Below are 22,271 nucleotides of genomic sequence, written 5' to 3'. Positions count from 1 at the left end.
ACCAAACCAAATAAACAGTGAGTAATTTTATTTTATGTGATTAATTAAAAATAAAATTTTACTCAATTTTTTTTCTATTAGACCCATTATTTCCATTATGTCTGAAAAAAATTTGAAGACAAAAAATAGACATTTTCAAAATGAGTGTCTTTCAAAAATATAAATTTTTCCAAAACTATATGTTTAATTTGTCATGACTACTTCAATATTAAAATCATACAATTTGAAAAAATATTATGAATAGAAATATGATAATTTTAAAAAATATACTAGCAATGAATGAAAAGTGAAATTACAAATACTTATGGCAAGTCTGACTGCAAAACAAAATGTATTTCATAAGCAAACAGTTCAATCAAACGCCAACATGCAAATATCACATATTATTGGGAAAAAAATAAAACTGTTTTAGGATGGTGAATATATCAAAGAATGCATTATCACTGAGGCCAAAGAAATTGTTCCAGAATTAGTCAAGATTTTCAGTCAAATTAGCCTGTTACATTAAACTATAGCACAAAGAATTGATAACATTTCAAATGAAATTTGTTCAATGCTGAACATGGTTTCTAAGAAGTTCGTGTATTTCTCACTGGCTTTGGATGAAACAACAGATTAAGGATACAGCTCAACTTGCCATTTTTAGTTGAGGTGTAGATAGTGAATGAATGTGACTGAAGAAGTTCTCAATGTTATGAGTTTGAAAGACACAATTACCAGAAAAAATATACAAGAAGCTGTCATAAAATGCTTACATGACCATGGCCTGAAATTAGCAAGTCTAATTGGGATCACCACAAATGTCACAGTTTCAATAATCAGCAAGAATATTGAAGTTGTTAATTTAATTCTTGAGCATAGAGGAGCCCTGGGAAAAAAGTTCAAAATCTTCAGAGCTATTCATTTGTCATTGTTTTTGTCTACCATCTTTATGAATCCTTTTTCTCAAAATTGAAGATTGTTAAATGTAAAAGTTGTAATAGATTAACCGATGAAAATTTAAAAAACCAACTACGTTGTATAATGTTGAAAAAACCTGTTGATTTTAAAAATTAAGTGAAAAAAATTGAAAAACAAGTTTCACTTTAAAACACATACAAAATGCTGTATAATTGTAAATGTTTTCTTATAAATAAATGTGTGCAGTCCACAGTGTATTTTTATTTTTGGCCCAGTAAACAATTTAAGTTGGACACCACTGTAGCAGGCTATATTTTGATGAGATTTAGATATACATTTCTACAAACTTTATCAAATAAAACATGATCCAATTAAAAAAGAAATAAGTTTCTCCCCAAAATAGAAATGTAACATTTTGTTCTGGATATCCACAAATTATTCATATTGAAATTAACTACAATAATATAAATATTTATTCTTATTACACATATTACTGTGTAATGACACAAAAATTATTGTTTTTATATATGATTAAATTCACTAAAATAAAAAAGGAGGTTTAAAAAAAATATGTAATATAAATTTTTCATAATAATTTTTAATCTGAAATGCCATGGCTGTCAATTTAATCTTTTTCATCTGAATTTTGGTTACTTATATTTATTAGAGGAACAAAATTTTAACAAAGTCAGAAGTGTTATCAATCAATTAAAAAAAAAAATAGTTGGAATAAAGGAATTGAAAATTTGCATAATCTCATTCTATTATATTAATCCATTGGTAATAATTAATTTGGCATATTCATAGTTATTGCTGTAATTTGATTGTAATATGTTTTTAAAAATATATAACTATTTGAAACATTTAATATCTAATTCAAAATTAATAGTTATTTTAAAACAAATTTTTTAACTATTAGGTTATATTCATTCAAGATTAAATAAAATAGAACTAAAATAGATTGATACAGCAGTTATTATAAAATTATGATTTAAGGTTTGATGATAAAATGTAAAATACAAATTACTGACATACAAATATTTGTAAGATCAAAAAAATTCCTGTATACAATATGTACATAAAACTGATAAAAGTATTTATGTATAAAGCTTATTACAATAAATTTTTAAGCATAAAAATACCTACTTTTAATATTACACCTCTGTCTAATAAACTTTGTTTTTTTGCTGTCATTACAAAATAGTGTGTATCATCTTTATAATAGACCACATTCTCCAAATCTATTCCTGTTTCTTCTTTCATATCCTTTAATAGAAAAAAAAATTACTCTATNATTGATAAAATTTGCAGTAATAGCAATTGCTAATTTTCCACGAAATTCTTTCCTATTAAAACCTATAAAGGTATTTGATTAATTTACATTTATCCTTAAGTTATATTATACAAAAAATTTATTCAACAAGGATTTTTTTAATAAGTCCTCTTTAATAAATCTAAGTTTTAGTATTCATATAAGTAGGAAAAATTATCAAAAAAAAGTTTCTAAAATAAGATTAAGAATTTTTCAATATTAATTCCTGAATTATTACTCATTAGATAATTTTGAAATTTGATAAACTACTTTGGTCATGATACTTTTGATGAAATTTTAATTTAAAGATGCTTACACGTCCAATTTTAATAATAAATTAAAACTTTAAATACATAGTATTTAAAGTTTTATTAAATAGGCCTACATAGTATTTAAAGAAATACTGTGATTGACAAAACAAGTGAAGAAAAAGAACCAAATGTTTTTTCTTCAGTGCTTATTTTGTTTACTTATGTTTATTTTGGGAATTTTTTTTAGTTTAGAGTGACTACTTCACATTCCTGAAGAGAAAAAAATAACAAACAACAATCTTACCATTCAGCTTTGTCTCTTTGGAGACCATTATTAACCATGACTTCCGAACTCTCAGAAATAACAAATAACTTTGAAAACCAAAACTTCTACTAAACTAAATTTATAAATAAATAAACTTCAAATGCCTAGAGTTATTGCCAGCAGGAAACATGCAAAGTATAATGTATATGAGGTAGCCAGTAGTTATGATGTCAAGGTACTGAATAAGTATAAATTCATAGCAGATTGAAAAGGAATATTCTAGCCTTGTTAGACATTAGTAATTGTTTGCAAAGTAACTGATTGATCATTTATAACTTGTTTCCTAATAAACAATGGTTGATTTTCCCAATTATTATTGCTGTTACTTTTTGTATTACTATTAATATATTTATTTTTAGCCTTATTAATACTTTGTTTTGTAACTTTTTTAAATTACTTAAATTTATTTTAATTTTTAAAAAGTTTTAAAATTAAACATCATTATTAGTATTAATTATTTCTACTAACTGCACTTTTTTCAAAGCAAACTTGGTTTTTCAACAAGGCTCTGCCTGCTGTGAACTAAGATATGGGATCAGAGTAGAGAGATGGAGATAGAGACAAGAGGTCAGAGCCACAGTGTTCACACATGCAAGACTAACCTTAAAAACACAGGCTATGGAGAAGGGGTTTGGGAGAGATGGATAAATTTTGCCATTAAAAATATTTTATTTTATAATGTATCAATTATGATTTATTCTTAATCAATAATTTTATATCAAAACTATAAAACTATGAAGAAAAAAGCTTTATGTATGCTTTACAAAAATTAACATTTTTTGTTTGATTTTATTTGTTTTCAATCTATATTTTAATATTGATCTGATATAAAACTATAATTATAGAAGTTCATTAAATAAATAAATAAATATAGCATTAAAAAATTAAGCTAATATAAATTAATGCCATTTTGTCTTGTCTAACTATTTGAAATGATATATAAAAAAAACTCAGCTTATAATAACAGAAGTCCAGAAATTTATTACCAGAAAAATATTATAGGACACTTCATTTTTAGTTCTAAGAACAAATAAATGCTGAATGGTAAGACAAATAATAAAAATAAGCTACTTCTTTTTCCTATTTATTGTAACTGTAGAACTTGTATAAATTTTGCACTTCTATTAATGAGTAATAATTCTAACTTAAATAGTTAATTACTACAAAAAATTAATTAGTTAGTAATCTAGCTTATATCATCTCATTTTAATGCAGAAACATTATTTAAAATGGTAATTACTACAATATATCCTACAAAATTTTAAAATATTGGATATAATTTAATTTGATAATTCTTTTACATTCAAAGCCAAATATATTTGCTATGAAATTCAACTCTACAGTATAATATTCTACAATTTTGCCTGCACACATTCACACACGTGTACAAACACCCACCACTTTTATATATAATTAGTTAAATATATTGAAATGATATCAATTTTATTAGAATTTCACAGACTCTTTGGCATGTTATTCTTGATAATATTGAGAATTCATATGATATATTTTAATAAATACCAGTAAAGACAGTAAAAAGTAAAAACTGATACTGTTCTTAACTTAAAGTATCAAATTTTTTTTCTAAGAACATCCTAAGAATATTATAATTTAGAATGGATAAACATTACAAAATTTTATACATGTCTGACAAAGAAACTAACCAACAAATCAGAAATTTCTCAATGATATATCTTTGAACATAATGTTTTGTTAGGCTGGCAACACTGTTCTAGATGCCAGTCTTGTTTGCACATTATCATGGTTGAATATGCTCTCAATGTTTGACAAATTTTGTTAATTAAATTAAGTGTCATATAAGACTCTTTATTGAAAAATTGTATGATATTATGGTTTTGTCTTAGTATCATTTCATTAAATTTTCATTGAATTCTCTCAAATTTTGAATGCTTTTTTATAATCACTGATATCTTTATATAATGTAATGGTTTTGAATTCATGAGGTAAATAGAAACATTAAAAGTTACTTTCTATTCATCTGATGCAATTTTTTTTCAATAATCAGTGTTTTAAAATTTGAAGAAGTTTGAGACCTAGCACTAAAGTAGTTAAATAGATCTACAAGTATTTGTAAGTTTCTATATTGATCTTGATTTATTTCTGTGAGGACATCTCTTAAACTTGGTGACTTCTCTGTAGTGAAAGTGTAAGAAAGAAAAAGAACTCCAACAGAATATGTTACCAAAGTCTGTCAAATTGAAGATGATGGATATGTAGCGCTCTTCTACAGAACACCTCAAAGAATAAGATGTATAAGGAATCTTTCTTCAGAGATTTTCAGGAAATTTGTGAGTAATCTTACTTCACATATTATGTTAGGAAACTCTGTCCCCAGTACCAGTTCATCACACTTCAATAAATTTGATTTTCACATCGCCTACTGTTCTTGTTAAGGAGAATAAGACCAATATTTTAAGACAATTTATGAGAATCAATAATACTTATGAGGTCATTAGTGTGAAGTTACATAATCATTTAGACAAAGCGATGTTTCAGCCAACCCAAATTATGCTATTGATATTTTTGAGATTTCATCTGATATGGAAAAAGATCTGTATAACATATCTGACATCATCCAAATATATTATTATATCTTACACACTAGTTATATATATTTGAAATTGATGATAACTTATAATTATAAAAAGTCATGTTATTTTTACTTTCTAAGTTGACTTCAACATTGAGAAAAATATCAAAATAAATGAATCTCTTATTAAAATACAAAGACATTTCAGACTTACTTGAAAAAATTTCTGATTAAATATGAAAGCAACACCACTAATTTCTAAAACTTGGGCTTCTTCTAAGCTGTGTCTATTGATAAAATTTGCAGTAATAGCAATTGCTAATTTTCCACGAAATTCTTTCCTATTAAAACCTATAAAGGTATTTGATTAATTTACATTTATCCTTAAGTTATATTATACAAAAAATTTATTCAACAAGGATTTTTTTAATAAGTCCTCTTTAATAAATCTAAGTTTTAGTATTCATATAAGTAGGAAAAATTATCAAAAAAAAGTTTCTAAAATAAGATTAAGAATTTTTCAATATTAATTCCTGAATTATTACTCATTAGATAATTTTGAAATTTGATAAACTACTTTGGTCATGATACTTTTACTTAATCTAAAAATTTATGTCTGCTAATCAATATTTTCATTATTAATAATTTAGATAGTAAATATGATAATTACTAATGATGATAAAAATAAATTTCTAAAATGTTGCAAATTTATATATATATTTACTAGCTGTTACCCACGACTTCACCCGTGGAGGTTTTGCAAGCAAACCCCATTTATATTCAGTATTTCAACAACCATAGTAATTGTTATATAACACCTACCGCCAAGAATGATGAGAATTGCTGAGAATCAAATGAACTATTTTCAATTTGATCAATTTTCTGGAATGTTTACAATCGTTCTATAATCGAACCGATACGCAATAACAAATTCAAATTTAAAAAGGGTTCGAACATTTGGTTAAAAAATCAAAATATATAAAAATATTTATAACAATGTCTGAAATGTTATTAATTTAATACACTTAAGTATGTAATGAAGACTAAACATAACAAAAAATCGCATCTAAAATAATACAGCAGAAGCCATTTTTCCGGTTAAGCCTTAATGCTCTCTCCCTGCGGGGAAATTTCGAAAAATCCCTTCTTAAGGCTGCTATACACCATGGGTTAATCCTCAAAGGAGTAACCATGCATGCCTGATTTTGAGTCATTACTGGATGTGTGGGGGGGAAAATTTAACAGTTTCGGCGAACTGTACCGACCACCCGAGTAGAATCGGCCATATTCTTCAGGTTAATTCCCAAAGGAGTAATCATGCATGCCTGACCTTTATAATTTTTGGTAGTTTATGGGGGACAATTTAACAGCTTCGGCGACCTGTATCGACCACCCGAGTAGAATTGAAAAACCATTTGATTTTCCTGGCACAGTGTCAGACTGCGTAGGCCGACCTAAACGTGTGTGAGAACAATGTCTTGTGAATGTTTGGAAGAATTATTTTCTATAACCTTATTAACTTTTATTATTTACAACCTAAAAAATTAATTTTTCAGGTTATAAATTATTTTCAGATCAAAAATTTCTCGAGTAAATCAAAATTATAAATAATTTTAATATTTAGAAAACTTCTCAATTCATTTCTTCCGTTTTCATAAAACATCTCGATACTCTTTATCATTTTCTTTTACATTTTCAAAAATTTATTGTTTTAATATCCAAGTAAATTAAAATATGACGACTTAAAATAAGACAAAGTTTAATAAATTCTTTTAAATTATTAAATTATAAAATTAATTTGCGATAATAATGTTTACAATTTGTACTAATATCGGATGTGGTTGAGAATTATTAATATATATTCGTCTATAAAATTTAATCCATGAATTTTTTTGGTAGTAAAATCGACTTGCCATTGTCTTTCGCTGATAATTGATGCTTTTTAACATAATCTATAGCCCAAGATTTCTCTTGAAAAATTAATTTTGTGATCTGAAATAATTCCATTAAAAAATTATTCGTATGAAAAATTAATTTTGTGATCAGTGCTACCCAAACCACTACTACTACTATTTACACCATAGACTTCTATGCATACTTTTTTCCCGCGAGTTTTAATAGAATTTGTTGCCAATAAACATCAGTGGCGTAATAATAAACACAATGACGTAGCGAACGTAACTGCACCCGGGCCGCGACACTATATTGGCGCCCCTCCCCCTCCAGAAACAAATTTTGTTATTCTTGGAAACCATTAGGCTCCCCTCTGCCAGTGGCGCCCGGGGCAAGCTGCCCCACCCTCTGCTGAGAGGTTTTCTTCGTTTTTGGGCGATAGGATATTCGGAAGTTCCTCGAGGACAGGCAGTCTCAAAGGATTAACCCGTGGTGTATAGCAGCCTTTAGTAAGCATTTTCATGACGTACCCTAACTGTGTACCAAATTTCACCTCTTTAGGTTCAGCAGTTTGCTCTGGGCAATGATGAATCAGTGAGTGAATGAGTCAGTCAGGACAAGCAATTTTATATATATAGATTAATAATTTATATTTTAATAATTTTATTATATATATATTTTTTTTTACTTTAATAACAACATTTAAAATATAGAAAATGCTTTTATATAGATAAAATGAAATAACTTGTATTTTTAATTATCACAAAACATTAAAAACAAAAAATTTTTAAATGAATGGCAATTCATAAACAATTATATCAAGTTTCATTTCTAAATTCTAAAATATTTTGCTGAAATATTAAAAAAATAACATTTGTTACATATACATAGTGTAATGTAATACTGATTGAAGCACTGTATCAAATAACAAAACAAGACTACTTTAGTCTGACAGTTAATGTAATTTATAATTAAAATTGTATATATTGGATTAATAATTATCAAAATGTTTTTAGCTTATTTAAACATTTAGCCAACTAAACATTTTACATAATTTGCATATTCATTTGGAAGCACATTATGACCAGTTATCAATTATTCCAAAATCAAGGTTAAAAACAGAACAGATGTTTCTTACTTAAAACAGCTGTTAGCAGTAATATTCACAAGAGGAATGTAAAATTTTTTATGTTTCAGCAACTGCTACAATTTTTTTTAAATATTTAGTGGTTCATATTTCAAATTAACTAATTTAGGAAGCAATTTAGATTACTATATTAATTTAAACTAAAAGTGTTTTGTATTATTTCTTTCTTCAATGAAACATAAATACTAAAAATATTAACATTCACTGTAAACAAAAGATAACTTTTAGTAATTATTTTTTTAAATTATTAATTATAATTTTTGTATATAGTAACATATACATCAACTTGATTCAATTAGTAATGCCAAACAAACTGCCAGATTATGTGTTGGGCTATAACAAGACTAATTGGCCTTTTTAAATTAGTCAAATTATAAACTGCAGATTATTTTTTGTATTATGTATTAAAATAATTATTAAATAATTCCATATGCATTCAGTGTATTAGCCATTAAAAGTTTCATTAAACTATAAAATGTTTTTAAAAAAGTATTTTTATCTGAATCAAAATTTAAGACAGTTTTTAAAATGATTGAACAAATAATTGTATATTAAAAAACAGTTTAAAGTAAACATTATATTAAAAAATTATCTGTACACAAATCAATTTTAGAATGAGAAAATTAACATTTTCTCAACTTTTGTAGTTTGATAGATATAAATATTGTTGAAATTTCCATGCCCTATTGAGATATTATATAGCACCATATAACAAATTTCAATCATTGTAGGTAAAGAATTTTGATAGTAAATAAATCTGAGTTTACCAAATTGATAATATCTGAAATCATCAAAAGAATTATAATAAATTCAATTTAAATGAAATTGTTAAATTTGTAGAAAGCAAAAAGTAATATTTTTTAAGATTCTTTGGGCTAACAAAGAATCTTAAAAAATACACAACAAATTGTTTCTACTTCTACATACACACACACACTATTTTGCCTCATCCCTCACCAACCATCAGCTACCCCAGTGTGGGTCTGGTAATTCTAACTACCCAAAGAACAGAAAGAATGAAATACATTTCAAATTATTATTCAAATGTTCATGAAAATTAATCACTAATCTGATAGTCAAGTGTTTCTTACCATTTAAGAATATTTATTTAATAGAATTAAAATATTAATTAATTTGAAAAGGAGAAGAAATTATGCTTATACAAAATTCTAATACTATAATTTTCTAAATTTAAAAATTTCAGCTAAACTGTATATAGTATTTATGTGCATCAAAATTATGTATATTATAAAAAATGCATCAAAAGCATATATACACTTTTGATGCATTTTTAAACTACATCTATTTACATTCTAATCATATGATCTAAGACTAAAATATATTATATATATATATATTAAATTTACCTAATAATGTATTTCTTTTTCCATCAGCACCTATTAATACATCAAACTCATACTGAGATACAGGATGATCTGATGGTGAAATTTCTGCATGCCATCCCACTCCTGAAAAATTGGTGCAAAATTAGCAAATTCACTAAAATCAGCCAGATATAAATAATCAAATCATTTTTTGGTAAAATGGTTAGAATCTAATTACCAGGGAAACATACATAGTATATAACTGTATATTAGTTTGATAATAAATTGATAAATTGTATTTATGTTAAAATCTGAAGACAATGTGAAATTATCTAATTTATTTGTTAAAGTTTTACATGTAAAACTTTAATTTATAAAAAGTTAAATAAACTTAAAATATAAAGTTAATAAATTAACTTTAGTTCTTGTTATTAATTTGTTCTTTGACAACAGACTTAAAAAAATTACATATAGATTATACATTTGATATCTAGATAAAAACATTCAATTTCAATCAAAAGTCTTGATATATTAAATTTAGCATAAATCTCTATATCTGAAATTTTTATGTTTGTGTAGTTTGCAAAATTGTCTATACAGAAAACTATCATAATATTTTTAACATGCTCAGCTATATAAATATTTCATGCTTTGAGTTAATAAACGATTAAGCTGTTATTATGCATAATCTCGAAATGTGAAAAATGCTATATATATACAGGGTGCATTCCATAAGTAATGCGACCAAATTCATAAAAAAATCATTTATTGAACATATTCTTACAATTAGTCAAAAATCTTCGAAACATCACCCTCCTGCGTTGATACACTTGTGAAGGCAGTGTTTCCAGGCCTGGAAGGCATTCTGGAAAGCCTTCTCCAGAATGTCCTTTGGAGCCGATGTAACATAAGCCTTGATGTTTTCAATCATGTCCCAATGTTTCCCTTTCATGGCCTCCTTTAAGCGAGGAAACAAAAGAAAGTCGGCAGGAGCCAGGTCAGGACTGTAGGGAGGCTGGGGAACCAATGGGGTGTGGTCCTGGGCAGGAAATCATTGACAACAAAGGTGCTGTGACTTGGTGTGTTGTTGTGATGAAGTTTCCATGCGTCCTTAATTTTGCTTCGGCAAAATCAAGGACAGCATGGAAATCTTCGCGACCCTCCTTTTCAGTCTTTTGAGCACTTCCAAGTAGAAAGCTGCATTCACAGTGTTCCTGGCAGGTATGAACTCATGATGGATAATGCCTTTGATGTCAAAGAAGACAATGAGCATGGTTTTGATCCTGGACATCCATGGACATCCACTATGGGGTTCATCAGTGACCTCCTTTTGGCCATCCTTGAATGACTTGTGCCATCAGAAAACTTGTTATTTGGACAAGCAATCACTCTCAAAGGCCCGCTGAATCAATGTAAAGGTTTCAGTGGCAAACTTCCCACGTTTAATGCAAAATTTGATGCATACATTTTATTGGTACACACTGAGAGCAGTATATTCTGGGTGCCGTAATAAGCATAACCCAGTTACAAAGCAAAAAAATATTACAAGTTAATAATACATTTTAACAATCAGAGTGACAGTATGGAGTTAAATGGAATTTGTTACATTATTAATTCATATGAACCATAATAGTAAAGTAGTAGAACATAAAGTAATGTAGATTACATATACAATGCAGATGTTCCACTGCAGCACAAATGCAAGTGCAATTACAGTTCTCAAACAGGGTATGAATATTTACATTATAGTATTGGAGTTAAAGAAAACATAAAAATAAGTGAATTATACATTGAAATTATTTACAGTAAATTGGTTACAAGGTAAATATGGGACCAAAAGTTGTGTAAGTGCAAATACAAATACAACATTCATATACAAATACAAATATTCAATTACAAGTACATTACACTTACAAACCCAATTTGATGATGTAACGAGATGAAGTAAGATGATGCATGGGCAACAAGCACATGAGGGTATGAGCAGGGAAGGGTGAGACAGAGAAGACAATGTGACTCTAGGGGCTCCACTATCTAGGGCTCTTGGGTAGAGGGAACTAGGAGTAGGTGCTGACTGTGGTTCATACAAAGTACTTGTTCATTAGTTTTAGAAAGACATTGTAAGTGTCTTCATAATCAAAAACCACTCAGTGGGCCACTCACCCCCGTGCATTTCAATGGTAGTCTTGAGGTAATATCTCTCCAGTTCTAACATTGGGCAGTCGATGATGTAGTGTCAACTGCTATCCTGAACACCACATAGGGAATAGTTGGAGCAAGGTGTGTTGGTTAACCTAGCCAGGTAGAAGTTGAAACTGCTGTGGTTTGTTAGAAATTGACTAACACAGTGGCAAGGTTTGTACCACTGGCTAGCTATGAAGGACCCATATTAGGGATAAGTTCATACGTTGTATGGTGGTTGTCACTGTCCCAATCCTGCTGCCAGGACCTGATGAGGTCCATCCAAAGTAAGCTTTGATGGTTTTAGCTGTCATTTTATTAAATGCAATCAGGAGGCTGGAGTCTTCCCTGATGACTTCACCAGAGTGTTGACCTGCTTGTTCAGGTTTGCCCTGGTGGGCCTGTGTCCAATAGATGAAATAGTGGTTAGTGGTGTTCATGACGGAATCCTGTATGTCATTAATAATGGAATGGCGGGTAACACTTTGCAGCAGAGAAATGACCAAAGCACTACCTAAAATAATGGCAACAATGTTGTGTTAACAGTTGGTGACTGACCAAGCCATCACCATTTTGATGGCGAACAGCTCAGCCTGCAGAACAATGCAGTGCTTGCCTAGCCTGTACTTTCCACAGGCAATTTCCTCATTGTTATGGAAGGCCACAAAACCGCTACCCACTTTAAAGTCTGCCTTAGATCCATCTCTATACATTTCAATGTTGGTATATTCAGGCTGAAAAAAGTTGACAGGATTAGGAATTGCCAGGTGCCTGGTGCAAGCATATTCGATGCTGCTTTCAAAGTTGTTTTTATTGATGTTGTGGTTATCAGTGTGAATGGTTTGGCCGTGCTTAAAGTGCCAGTACTTAGCCTTAGAGATTATTACACAAAATTTGATAGCATAATGTTACTCCACAAAATGATCCATTGTGGCGTGTTACATTAATCCAAAACAGGGTTTATGGGAACGAATGTCCTCACCTGCTGGTAGCTTGGAGGCAAATGAGACCGAACGAGTTTTGTAGCTAACACCCCATGCCACCTAGCACAGCAGGTTAGAACTAGCTACTGTGTATTGTCACATCAGGAAAAAAATTAGTCACATTACTTATGGAACTTACCCTGTGTGTGTGTGTGTGTGTGTGTAGGGTGACATGTACATATATACACACGTTGTATGGTGGTTGTCACTGTCCCAGTCCTGTATATACACACACACCAAAATTCACTTTTTTTTTCTTAAATTATTGAGAGTAAAAATAAAACACATTTTATAATTATTTTCAGAGAGACTCATTTGCAATTTATAGACTAATTTTTGATAAGCATTATAAAATTTTAAAAAATTCATTTATGTTTATGTAAGGCTATAAGAACAAATAGTTCTTTAACAAACTACAAGTATGAGCATCTAAAAATAACATCAATTATTTAACTTCAGTTGCAAATAATTGTATTTTGTCATTTAGAATTATGTTTTCTGTGAATTTTTATGCTTTAATCTTAGCATTTTTAAATGCTGTTGTAAACCTGTGCATCTTTAAAATAAATTGGCATATTAATATCCAGGATAAGGATGATGATTTTTATCAAATGAAGATTGTTTAAGCTTTCTACTATATTTCTACATAAAACTATATCACAACTTCCTTTAAATCTATACCACAAACACATCAAAACTTACTTGTATACTGCTTATTTAAAGAAATCAAAAAATATTTAATTTCTCAAATATTTTTAGCCTTCTTGAATTTCAATAGCTGAAGATAGCCATCTTCAGCTACTGAAATCAGAACTGCTAAAATGGAATAATTGTTTGAAAATTAAAATAGTACAATTATAATTTTCAAACAAGTATTCTATTTTAGAATATGTAACTGCTTAATTTTAGTAGCTGAAGATGGCTTCAAGAAGGCCAAAAATGTTTGAGAAATATTTTTCAAATACCTTGAATAAGCAGTATGCTAGTAATTTTTGATATGATTGTACTTATGACCAAAATTTTTGTACACTGTAATTTATTTGATGCTGTCTTTACTCTGAAAAGTTAAATTGTTTTTGCAATCTACTAAACTTAAATAAAAAAATAATTTAATAGATTCTTCATAATAATTTAATAGATTCTTATCTAAAAGATCTTGCTTTTCAAAGAGAAAATCGATATTCAATGCTAGACTTATTATGTATAGAAATAAAAGTTTGTATATTGTTTAATTGTAGTGTACAGTAAAAAAAACTGTACTATAATTGTTTAGTATATAAACTACAGTATAAAAAATACAAAATTGTATTATTACTGTACAAAAGCATAAAAAAAAATGAAAGTAATTAGCTTTATGTATAATATCCTTTATTAGACACTGACAAAATTATGTTAGAAATTAAATCAAATCATGAAACTTCTACATAAATTTTAAAAATTTACTAGAATAATTTCATTAATAAAAGCAATTATTTTAAAAGAAGCATTTAGGAAAAAATATATATTAATTCATTAAAACTAAAGACACTTCAGACTGCAAAAAATTGTTCCATTAAATATTAGTTAAAATATTTTTTAAAAATCAAAATTTTAAATAAAAATATATCATCTAATAATTAACAATTTAATAATTAAATTTTAATAAAAACAATGAATCAATAACAAGTTTCATAATTTACAGTACATTATGTAAGGGCCTAAAATGATATGAAGCTGAAAATTAAATGAAAACAGTTTTCCTATTTGTTAATATATAAATAATGAAAATAGGATAACTATTTTCATTATTTATATATTAATATTATAGTTTGTTTAAGAATTTAAAAAATTCTGGTTTTACTTAAATAATAAAGTGTTAATTTGTCATTCTTTTTATTTAATTCAAATATTTTTAAGACTAATTTAAACCATAATTATTTAAAATTGTAAGAAAAAGAGGATATAGGTTTTTCATTATACAGTATTTTTATAATGATAAAAAGCAATAATAATTTATAAAGATGTAATAAAGAAATTATTTTCCAGTAAACTTCGTAGACAATATGTAAATTTAAAATATTTAAAAATACTAATTAAAATAGAAACAAATTAAAATTAAATAGTAATAAANATGTAATCATATGGGAAAAGATGATCCACCTTACGACATTTTCATATGGTGAATCATCCTCCGTTGGTTGTAGGAGACTCTTAAAAGTAACATTTTCATGTACTTCTACTCCTAACAATAAAGCTACTTTCAAAAGAATTAACTGAAGTTGACGTATACCTAAATATAAAAGCAAACAAATTTAGTATTTTTGACAAATTATTTCCTAAATGTTATGTATTATTTAGGAATAGTATTATGTTTAGGTAATGTATTATGCTCTTTACTCACTGATATGATCGATAGAACCAGCACAAAATTTGCCAAAGAATTTCTTAGCACCAAGATTCCGGAGATCATGTATAACAAATGGCCAAAGATGAAGGACATTATTACGAGAGAAACGATCACGTTTTTCCACTACTACTACTTTGGCACCTAACAACTGAGATTCAATAGCTGTCCGTAATCCACAAGGGCCAGCTCCTATTATTAACACCTAGAATATTTTTTAAAAAATCAAAATTTTAAAATCAACAAATATCTTCTAATAATTAACAACTTAATAAAAACAATGAATCAATAAAAATTACTATACCCGTGTATTAGTACAAGCTTTTCCACGATTGTAACATTTATGGCTTGCTCTCTTATCTAATTTAGCCCACAATGATGCAGCTTTCCAAGAATGAAGCTTTGCTTTTAACTTAGGATAAAAGTTTGGAAAATTTGTTGGCTTTAAACGAAGAACTTCACACAACTGTCGATAAGTAGATAATACCGATTTAAATGTTCCTGCAGACACAAACTGATCAAAAATTTCAGAGGCCATCACATTTTCAGGACTGGAAGCTATTGTAGTTGAGGAACTTTTGCCCCTAATATTCATGGTTACTGCATCCAAAGTTACAGCAAACATGGCATCAAAAATCCTAAGATTTGCCAGAAGTTAAATATGACCTGAAAATAAGAAGTATTAAATAAATACAGGAATTTATTTAAATTTAATTTTTGAAAATATGGTTGTCAGTATAGTCAGATGGCCGCCATTTTGTTATCATGCTTGTTTGCATATGATCGCATCTGGACGAAAAATTTAAACTTTTATCTGAAATATTTTGCTACTTTCTAGTGCAGTAATGTGTCATGAAACTAGTAAAATAAAAATATTTTGTACTTACGTTTAACTTTTCGAACTACATCGATTGTTATAGTGAGAAAGTCGTNTTAATAGAATTAAAATATTAATTAATTTGAAAAGGAGAAGAAATTATGCTTATACAAAATTCTAATACTATAATTTTCTAAATTTAAAAATTTCAGCTAAACTGTATATAGTATTTATGTGCATCAAAATTATGTATATTATAAAAAATGCATCAAAAGCATATATACACTTTTGATGCATTTTTAAACTACATCTATTTACATTCTAATCATATGATCTAAGACTAAAATATATTATATATATATATATTAAATTTACCTAATAATGTATTTCTTTTTCCATCAGCACCTATTAATACATCAAACTCATACTGAGATACAGGATGATCTGATGGTGAAATTTCTGCATGCCATCCCACTCCTGAAAAATTGGTGCAAAATTAGCAAATTCACTAAAATCAGCCAGATATAAATAATCAAATCATTTTTTGGTAAAATGGTTAGAATCTAATTACCAGGGAAACATACATAGTATATAACTGTATATTAGTTTGATAATAAATTGATAAATTGTATTTATGTTAAAATCTGAAGACAATGTGAAATTATCTAATTTATTTGTTAAAGTTTTACATGTAAAACTTTAATTTATAAAAAGTTAAATAAACTTAAAATATAAAGTTAATAAATTAACTTTAGTTCTTGTTATTAATTTGTTCTTTGACAACAGACTTAAAAAAATTACATATAGATTATACATTTGATATCTAGATAAAAACATTCAATTTCAATCAAAAGTCTTGATATATTAAATTTAGCATAAATCTCTATATCTGAAATTTTTATGTTTGTGTAGTTTGCAAAATTGTCTATACAGAAAACTATCATAATATTTTTAACATGCTCAGCTATATAAATATTTCATGCTTTGAGTTAATAAACGATTAAGCTGTTATTATGCATAATCTCGAAATGTGAAAAATGCTATATATATACAGGGTGCATTCCATAAGTAATGCGACCAAATTCATAAAAAAATCATTTATTGAACATATTCTTACAATTAGTCAAAAATCTTCGAAACATCACCCTCCTGCGTTGATACACTTGTGAAGGCAGTGTTTCCAGGCCTGGAAGGCATTCTGGAAAGCCTTCTCCGGAATGTCCTTTGGAGCCGATGTAACATAAGCCTTGATGTTTTCAATCATGTCCCAATGTTTCCCTTTCATGGCCTCCTTTAAGCGAGGAAACAAAAGAAAGTCGGCAGGAGCCAGGTCAGGACTGTAGGGAGGCTGGGGAACCAATGGGGTGTGGTCCTGGGCAGGAAATCATTGACAACAAAGGTGCTGTGACTTGGTGTGTTGTTGTGATGAAGTTTCCATGCGTCCTTAATTTTGCTTCGGCAAAATCAAGGACAGCATGGAAATCTTCGCGACCCTCCTTTTCAGTCTTTTGAGCACTTCCAAGTAGAAAGCTGCATTCACAGTGTTCCTGGCAGGTATGAACTCATGATGGATAATGCCTTTGATGTCAAAGAAGACAATGAGCATGGTTTTGATCCTGGACATCCATGGACATCCACTATGGGGTTCATCAGTGACCTCCTTTTGGCCATCCTTGAATGACTTGTGCCATCAGAAAACTTGTTATTTGGACAAGCAATCACTCTCAAAGGCCCGCTGAATCAATGTAAAGGTTTCAGTGGCAAACTTCCCACGTTTAATGCAAAATTTGATGCATACATTTTATTGGTACACACTGAGAGCAGTATATTCTGGGTGCCGTAATAAGCATAACCCAGTTACAAAGCAAAAAAATATTACAAGTTAATAATACATTTTAACAATCAGAGTGACAGTATGGAGTTAAATGGAATTTGTTACATTATTAATTCATATGAACCATAATAGTAAAGTAGTAGAACATAAAGTAATGTAGATTACATATACAATGCAGATGTTCCACTGCAGCACAAATGCAAGTGCAATTACAGTTCTCAAACAGGGTATGAATATTTACATTATAGTATTGGAGTTAAAGAAAACATAAAAATAAGTGAATTATACATTGAAATTATTTACAGTAAATTGGTTACAAGGTAAATATGGGACCAAAAGTTGTGTAAGTGCAAATACAAATACAACATTCATATACAAATACAAATATTCAATTACAAGTACATTACACTTACAAACCCAATTTGATGATGTAACGAGATGAAGTAAGATGATGCATGGGCAACAAGCACATGAGGGTATGAGCAGGGAAGGGTGAGACAGAGAAGACAATGTGACTCTAGGGGCTCCACTATCTAGGGCTCTTGGGTAGAGGGAACTAGGAGTAGGTGCTGACTGTGGTTCATACAAAGTACTTGTTCATTAGTTTTAGAAAGACATTGTAAGTGTCTTCATAATCAAAAACCACTCAGTGGGCCACTCACCCCCGTGCATTTCAATGGTAGTCTTGAGGTAATATCTCTCCAGTTCTAACATTGGGCAGTCGATGATGTAGTGTCAACTGCTATCCTGAACACCACATAGGGAATAGTTGGAGCAAGGTGTGTTGGTTAACCTAGCCAGGTAGAAGTTGAAACTGCTGTGGTTTGTTAGAAATTGACTAACACAGTGGCAAGGTTTGTACCACTGGCTAGCTATGAAGGACCCATATTAGGGATAAGTTCATACGTTGTATGGTGGTTGTCACTGTCCCAATCCTGCTGCCAGGACCTGATGAGGTCCATCCAAAGTAAGCTTTGATGGTTTTAGCTGTCATTTTATTAAATGCAATCAGGAGGCTGGAGTCTTCCCTGATGACTTCACCAGAGTGTTGACCTGCTTGTTCAGGTTTGCCCTGGTGGGCCTGTGTCCAATAGATGAAATAGTGGTTAGTGGTGTTCATGACGGAATCCTGTATGTCATTAATAATGGAATGGCGGGTAACACTTTGCAGCAGAGAAATGACCAAAGCACTACCTAAAATAATGGCAACAATGTTGTGTTAACAGTTGGTGACTGACCAAGCCATCACCATTTTGATGGCGAACAGCTCAGCCTGCAGAACAATGCAGTGCTTGCCTAGCCTGTACTTTCCACAGGCAATTTCCTCATTGTTATGGAAGGCCACAAAACCGCTACCCACTTTAAAGTCTGCCTTAGATCCATCTCTATACATTTCAATGTTGGTATATTCAGGCTGAAAAAAGTTGACAGGATTAGGAATTGCCAGGTGCCTGGTGCAAGCATATTCGATGCTGCTTTCAAAGTTGTTTTTATTGATGTTGTGGTTATCAGTGTGAATGGTTTGGCCGTGCTTAAAGTGCCAGTACTTAGCCTTAGAGATTATTACACAAAATTTGATAGCATAATGTTACTCCACAAAATGATCCATTGTGGCGTGTTACATTAATCCAAAACAGGGTTTATGGGAACGAATGTCCTCACCTGCTGGTAGCTTGGAGGCAAATGAGACCGAACGAGTTTTGTAGCTAACACCCCATGCCACCTAGCACAGCAGGTTAGAACTAGCTACTGTGTATTGTCACATCAGGAAAAAAATTAGTCACATTACTTATGGAACTTACCCTGTGTGTGTGTGTGTGTGTGTGTAGGGTGACATGTACATATATACACACGTTGTATGGTGGTTGTCACTGTCCCAGTCCTGTATATACACACACACCAAAATTCACTTTTTTTTTCTTAAATTATTGAGAGTAAAAATAAAACACATTTTATAATTATTTTCAGAGAGACTCATTTGCAATTTATAGACTAATTTTTGATAAGCATTATAAAATTTTAAAAAATTCATTTATGTTTATGTAAGGCTATAAGAACAAATAGTTCTTTAACAAACTACAAGTATGAGCATCTAAAAATAACATCAATTATTTAACTTCAGTTGCAAATAATTGTATTTTGTCATTTAGAATTATGTTTTCTGTGAATTTTTATGCTTTAATCTTAGCATTTTTAAATGCTGTTGTAAACCTGTGCATCTTTAAAATAAATTGGCATATTAATATCCAGGATAAGGATGATGATTTTTATCAAATGAAGATTGTTTAAGCTTTCTACTATATTTCTACATAAAACTATATCACAACTTCCTTTAAATCTATACCACAAACACATCAAAACTTACTTGTATACTGCTTATTTAAAGAAATCAAAAAATATTTAATTTCTCAAATATTTTTAGCCTTCTTGAATTTCAATAGCTGAAGATAGCCATCTTCAGCTACTGAAATCAGAACTGCTAAAATGGAATAATTGTTTGAAAATTAAAATAGTACAATTATAATTTTCAAACAAGTATTCTATTTTAGAATATGTAACTGCTTAATTTTAGTAGCTGAAGATGGCTTCAAGAAGGCCAAAAATGTTTGAGAAATATTTTTCAAATACCTTGAATAAGCAGTATGCTAGTAATTTTTGATATGATTGTACTTATGACCAAAATTTTTGTACACTGTAATTTATTTGATGCTGTCTTTACTCTGAAAAGTTAAATTGTTTTTGCAATCTACTAAACTTAAATAATAAAATAATTTAATAGATTCTTCATAATAATTTAATAGATTCTTATCTAAAAGATCTTGCTTTTCAAAGAGAAAATCGATATTCAATGCTAGACTTATTATGTATAGAAATAAAAGTTTGTATATTGTTTAATTGTAGTGTACAGTAAAAAAAACTGTACTATAATTGTTTAGTATATAAACTACAGTATAAAAAATACAAAATTGTATTATTACTGTACAAAAGCATAAAAAAAAATGAAAGTAATTAGCTTTATGTATAATATCCTTTATTAGACACTGACAAAATTATGTTAGAAATTAAATCAAATCATGAAACTTCTACATAAATTTTAAAAATTTACTAGAATAATTTCATTAATAAAAGCAATTATTTTAAAAGAAGCATTTAGGAAAAAATATATATTAATTCATTAAAACTAAAGACACTTCAGACTGCAAAAAATTGTTCCATTAAATATTAGTTAAAATATTTTTTAAAAATCAAAATTTTAAATAAAAATATATCATCTAATAATTAACAATTTAATAATTAAATTTTAATAAAAACAATGAATCAATAACAAGTTTCATAATTTACAGTACATTATGTAAGGGCCTAAAATGATATGAAGCTGAAAATTAAATGAAAACAGTTTTCCTATTTGTTAATATATAAATAATGAAAATAGGATAACTATTTTCATTATTTATATATTAATATTATAGTTTGTTTAAGAATTTAAAAAATTCTGGTTTTACTTAAATAATAAAGTGTTAATTTGTCATTCTTTTTATTTAATTCAAATATTTTTAAGACTAATTTAAACCATAATTATTTAAAATTGTAAGAAAAAGAGGATATAGGTTTTTCATTATACAGTATTTTTATAATGATAAAAAGCAATAATAATTTATAAAGATGTAATAAAGAAATTATTTTCCAGTAAACTTCGTAGACAATATGTAAATTTAAAATATTTAAAAATACTAATTAAAATAGAAACAAATTAAAATTAAATAGTAATAAAATTATTCAAAAATTAACTCACTTCCATATGGTGAATCATCCTCCGTTGGTTGTAGGAGACTCTTAAAAGTAACATTTTCATGTACTTCTACTCCTAACAATAAAGCTACTTTCAAAAGAATTAACTGAAGTTGACGTATACCTAAATATAAAAGCAAACAAATTTAGTATTTTTGACAAATTATTTCCTAAATGTTATGTATTATTTAGGAATAGTATTATGTTTAGGTAATGTATTATGCTCTTTACTCACTGATATGATCGATAGAACCAGCACAAAATTTGCCAAAGAATTTCTTAGCACCAAGATTCCGGAGATCATGTATAACAAATGGCCAAAGATGAAGGACATTATTACGAGAGAAACGATCACGTTTTTCCACTACTACTACTTTGGCACCTAACAACTGAGATTCAATAGCTGTCCGTAATCCACAAGGGCCAGCTCCTATTATTAACACCTAGAATATTTTTTAAAAAATCAAAATTTTAAAATCAACAAATATCTTCTAATAATTAACAACTTAATAAAAACAATGAATCAATAAAAATTACTATACCCGTGTATTAGTACAAGCTTTTCCACGATTGTAACATT

At 28.6% G+C, this 22,271-nt stretch overlaps 1 protein-coding gene across 1 annotated transcript in view; it reads right to left on the bottom strand.

Annotated features, from left to right (window-relative positions):
• Positions 1-21,809, bottom strand: part of LOC111623901 — a 79,684-nt gene extending 57,875 nt beyond the window's left edge. Inside the window, exons 1-7 of the mRNA XM_023366634.1 lie at positions 21,696-21,809; positions 15,556-15,917; positions 15,249-15,456; positions 15,018-15,137; positions 9,747-9,848; positions 5,554-5,690; positions 2,047-2,166 (exon numbers count right to left, since the gene is read on the bottom strand). Of these exons, the coding sequence (XP_023222402.1) occupies positions 2,047-2,166; positions 5,554-5,690; positions 9,747-9,848; positions 15,018-15,137; positions 15,249-15,456; positions 15,556-15,876 (1,008 nt within the window). The 5' untranslated portion in view covers positions 15,877-15,917; positions 21,696-21,809. The remainder of the gene's footprint in view (positions 1-2,046; positions 2,167-5,553; positions 5,691-9,746; positions 9,849-15,017; positions 15,138-15,248; positions 15,457-15,555; positions 15,918-21,695) is intronic.
• Between the last annotated feature and the right edge of the window lie 462 nt (positions 21,810-22,271).

This window comes from Centruroides sculpturatus, unplaced genomic scaffold, assembly GCF_000671375.1.
Source record: "Centruroides sculpturatus isolate CEXI.00-Female unplaced genomic scaffold, Cexi_2.0 scaffold250, whole genome shotgun sequence".
Lineage (NCBI taxonomy): Eukaryota > Metazoa > Arthropoda > Arachnida > Scorpiones > Buthidae > Centruroides > Centruroides sculpturatus.
Note: the sequence above shows the minus strand (reverse complement) of the source record. Positions and strands in the feature narration are given on the sequence as shown.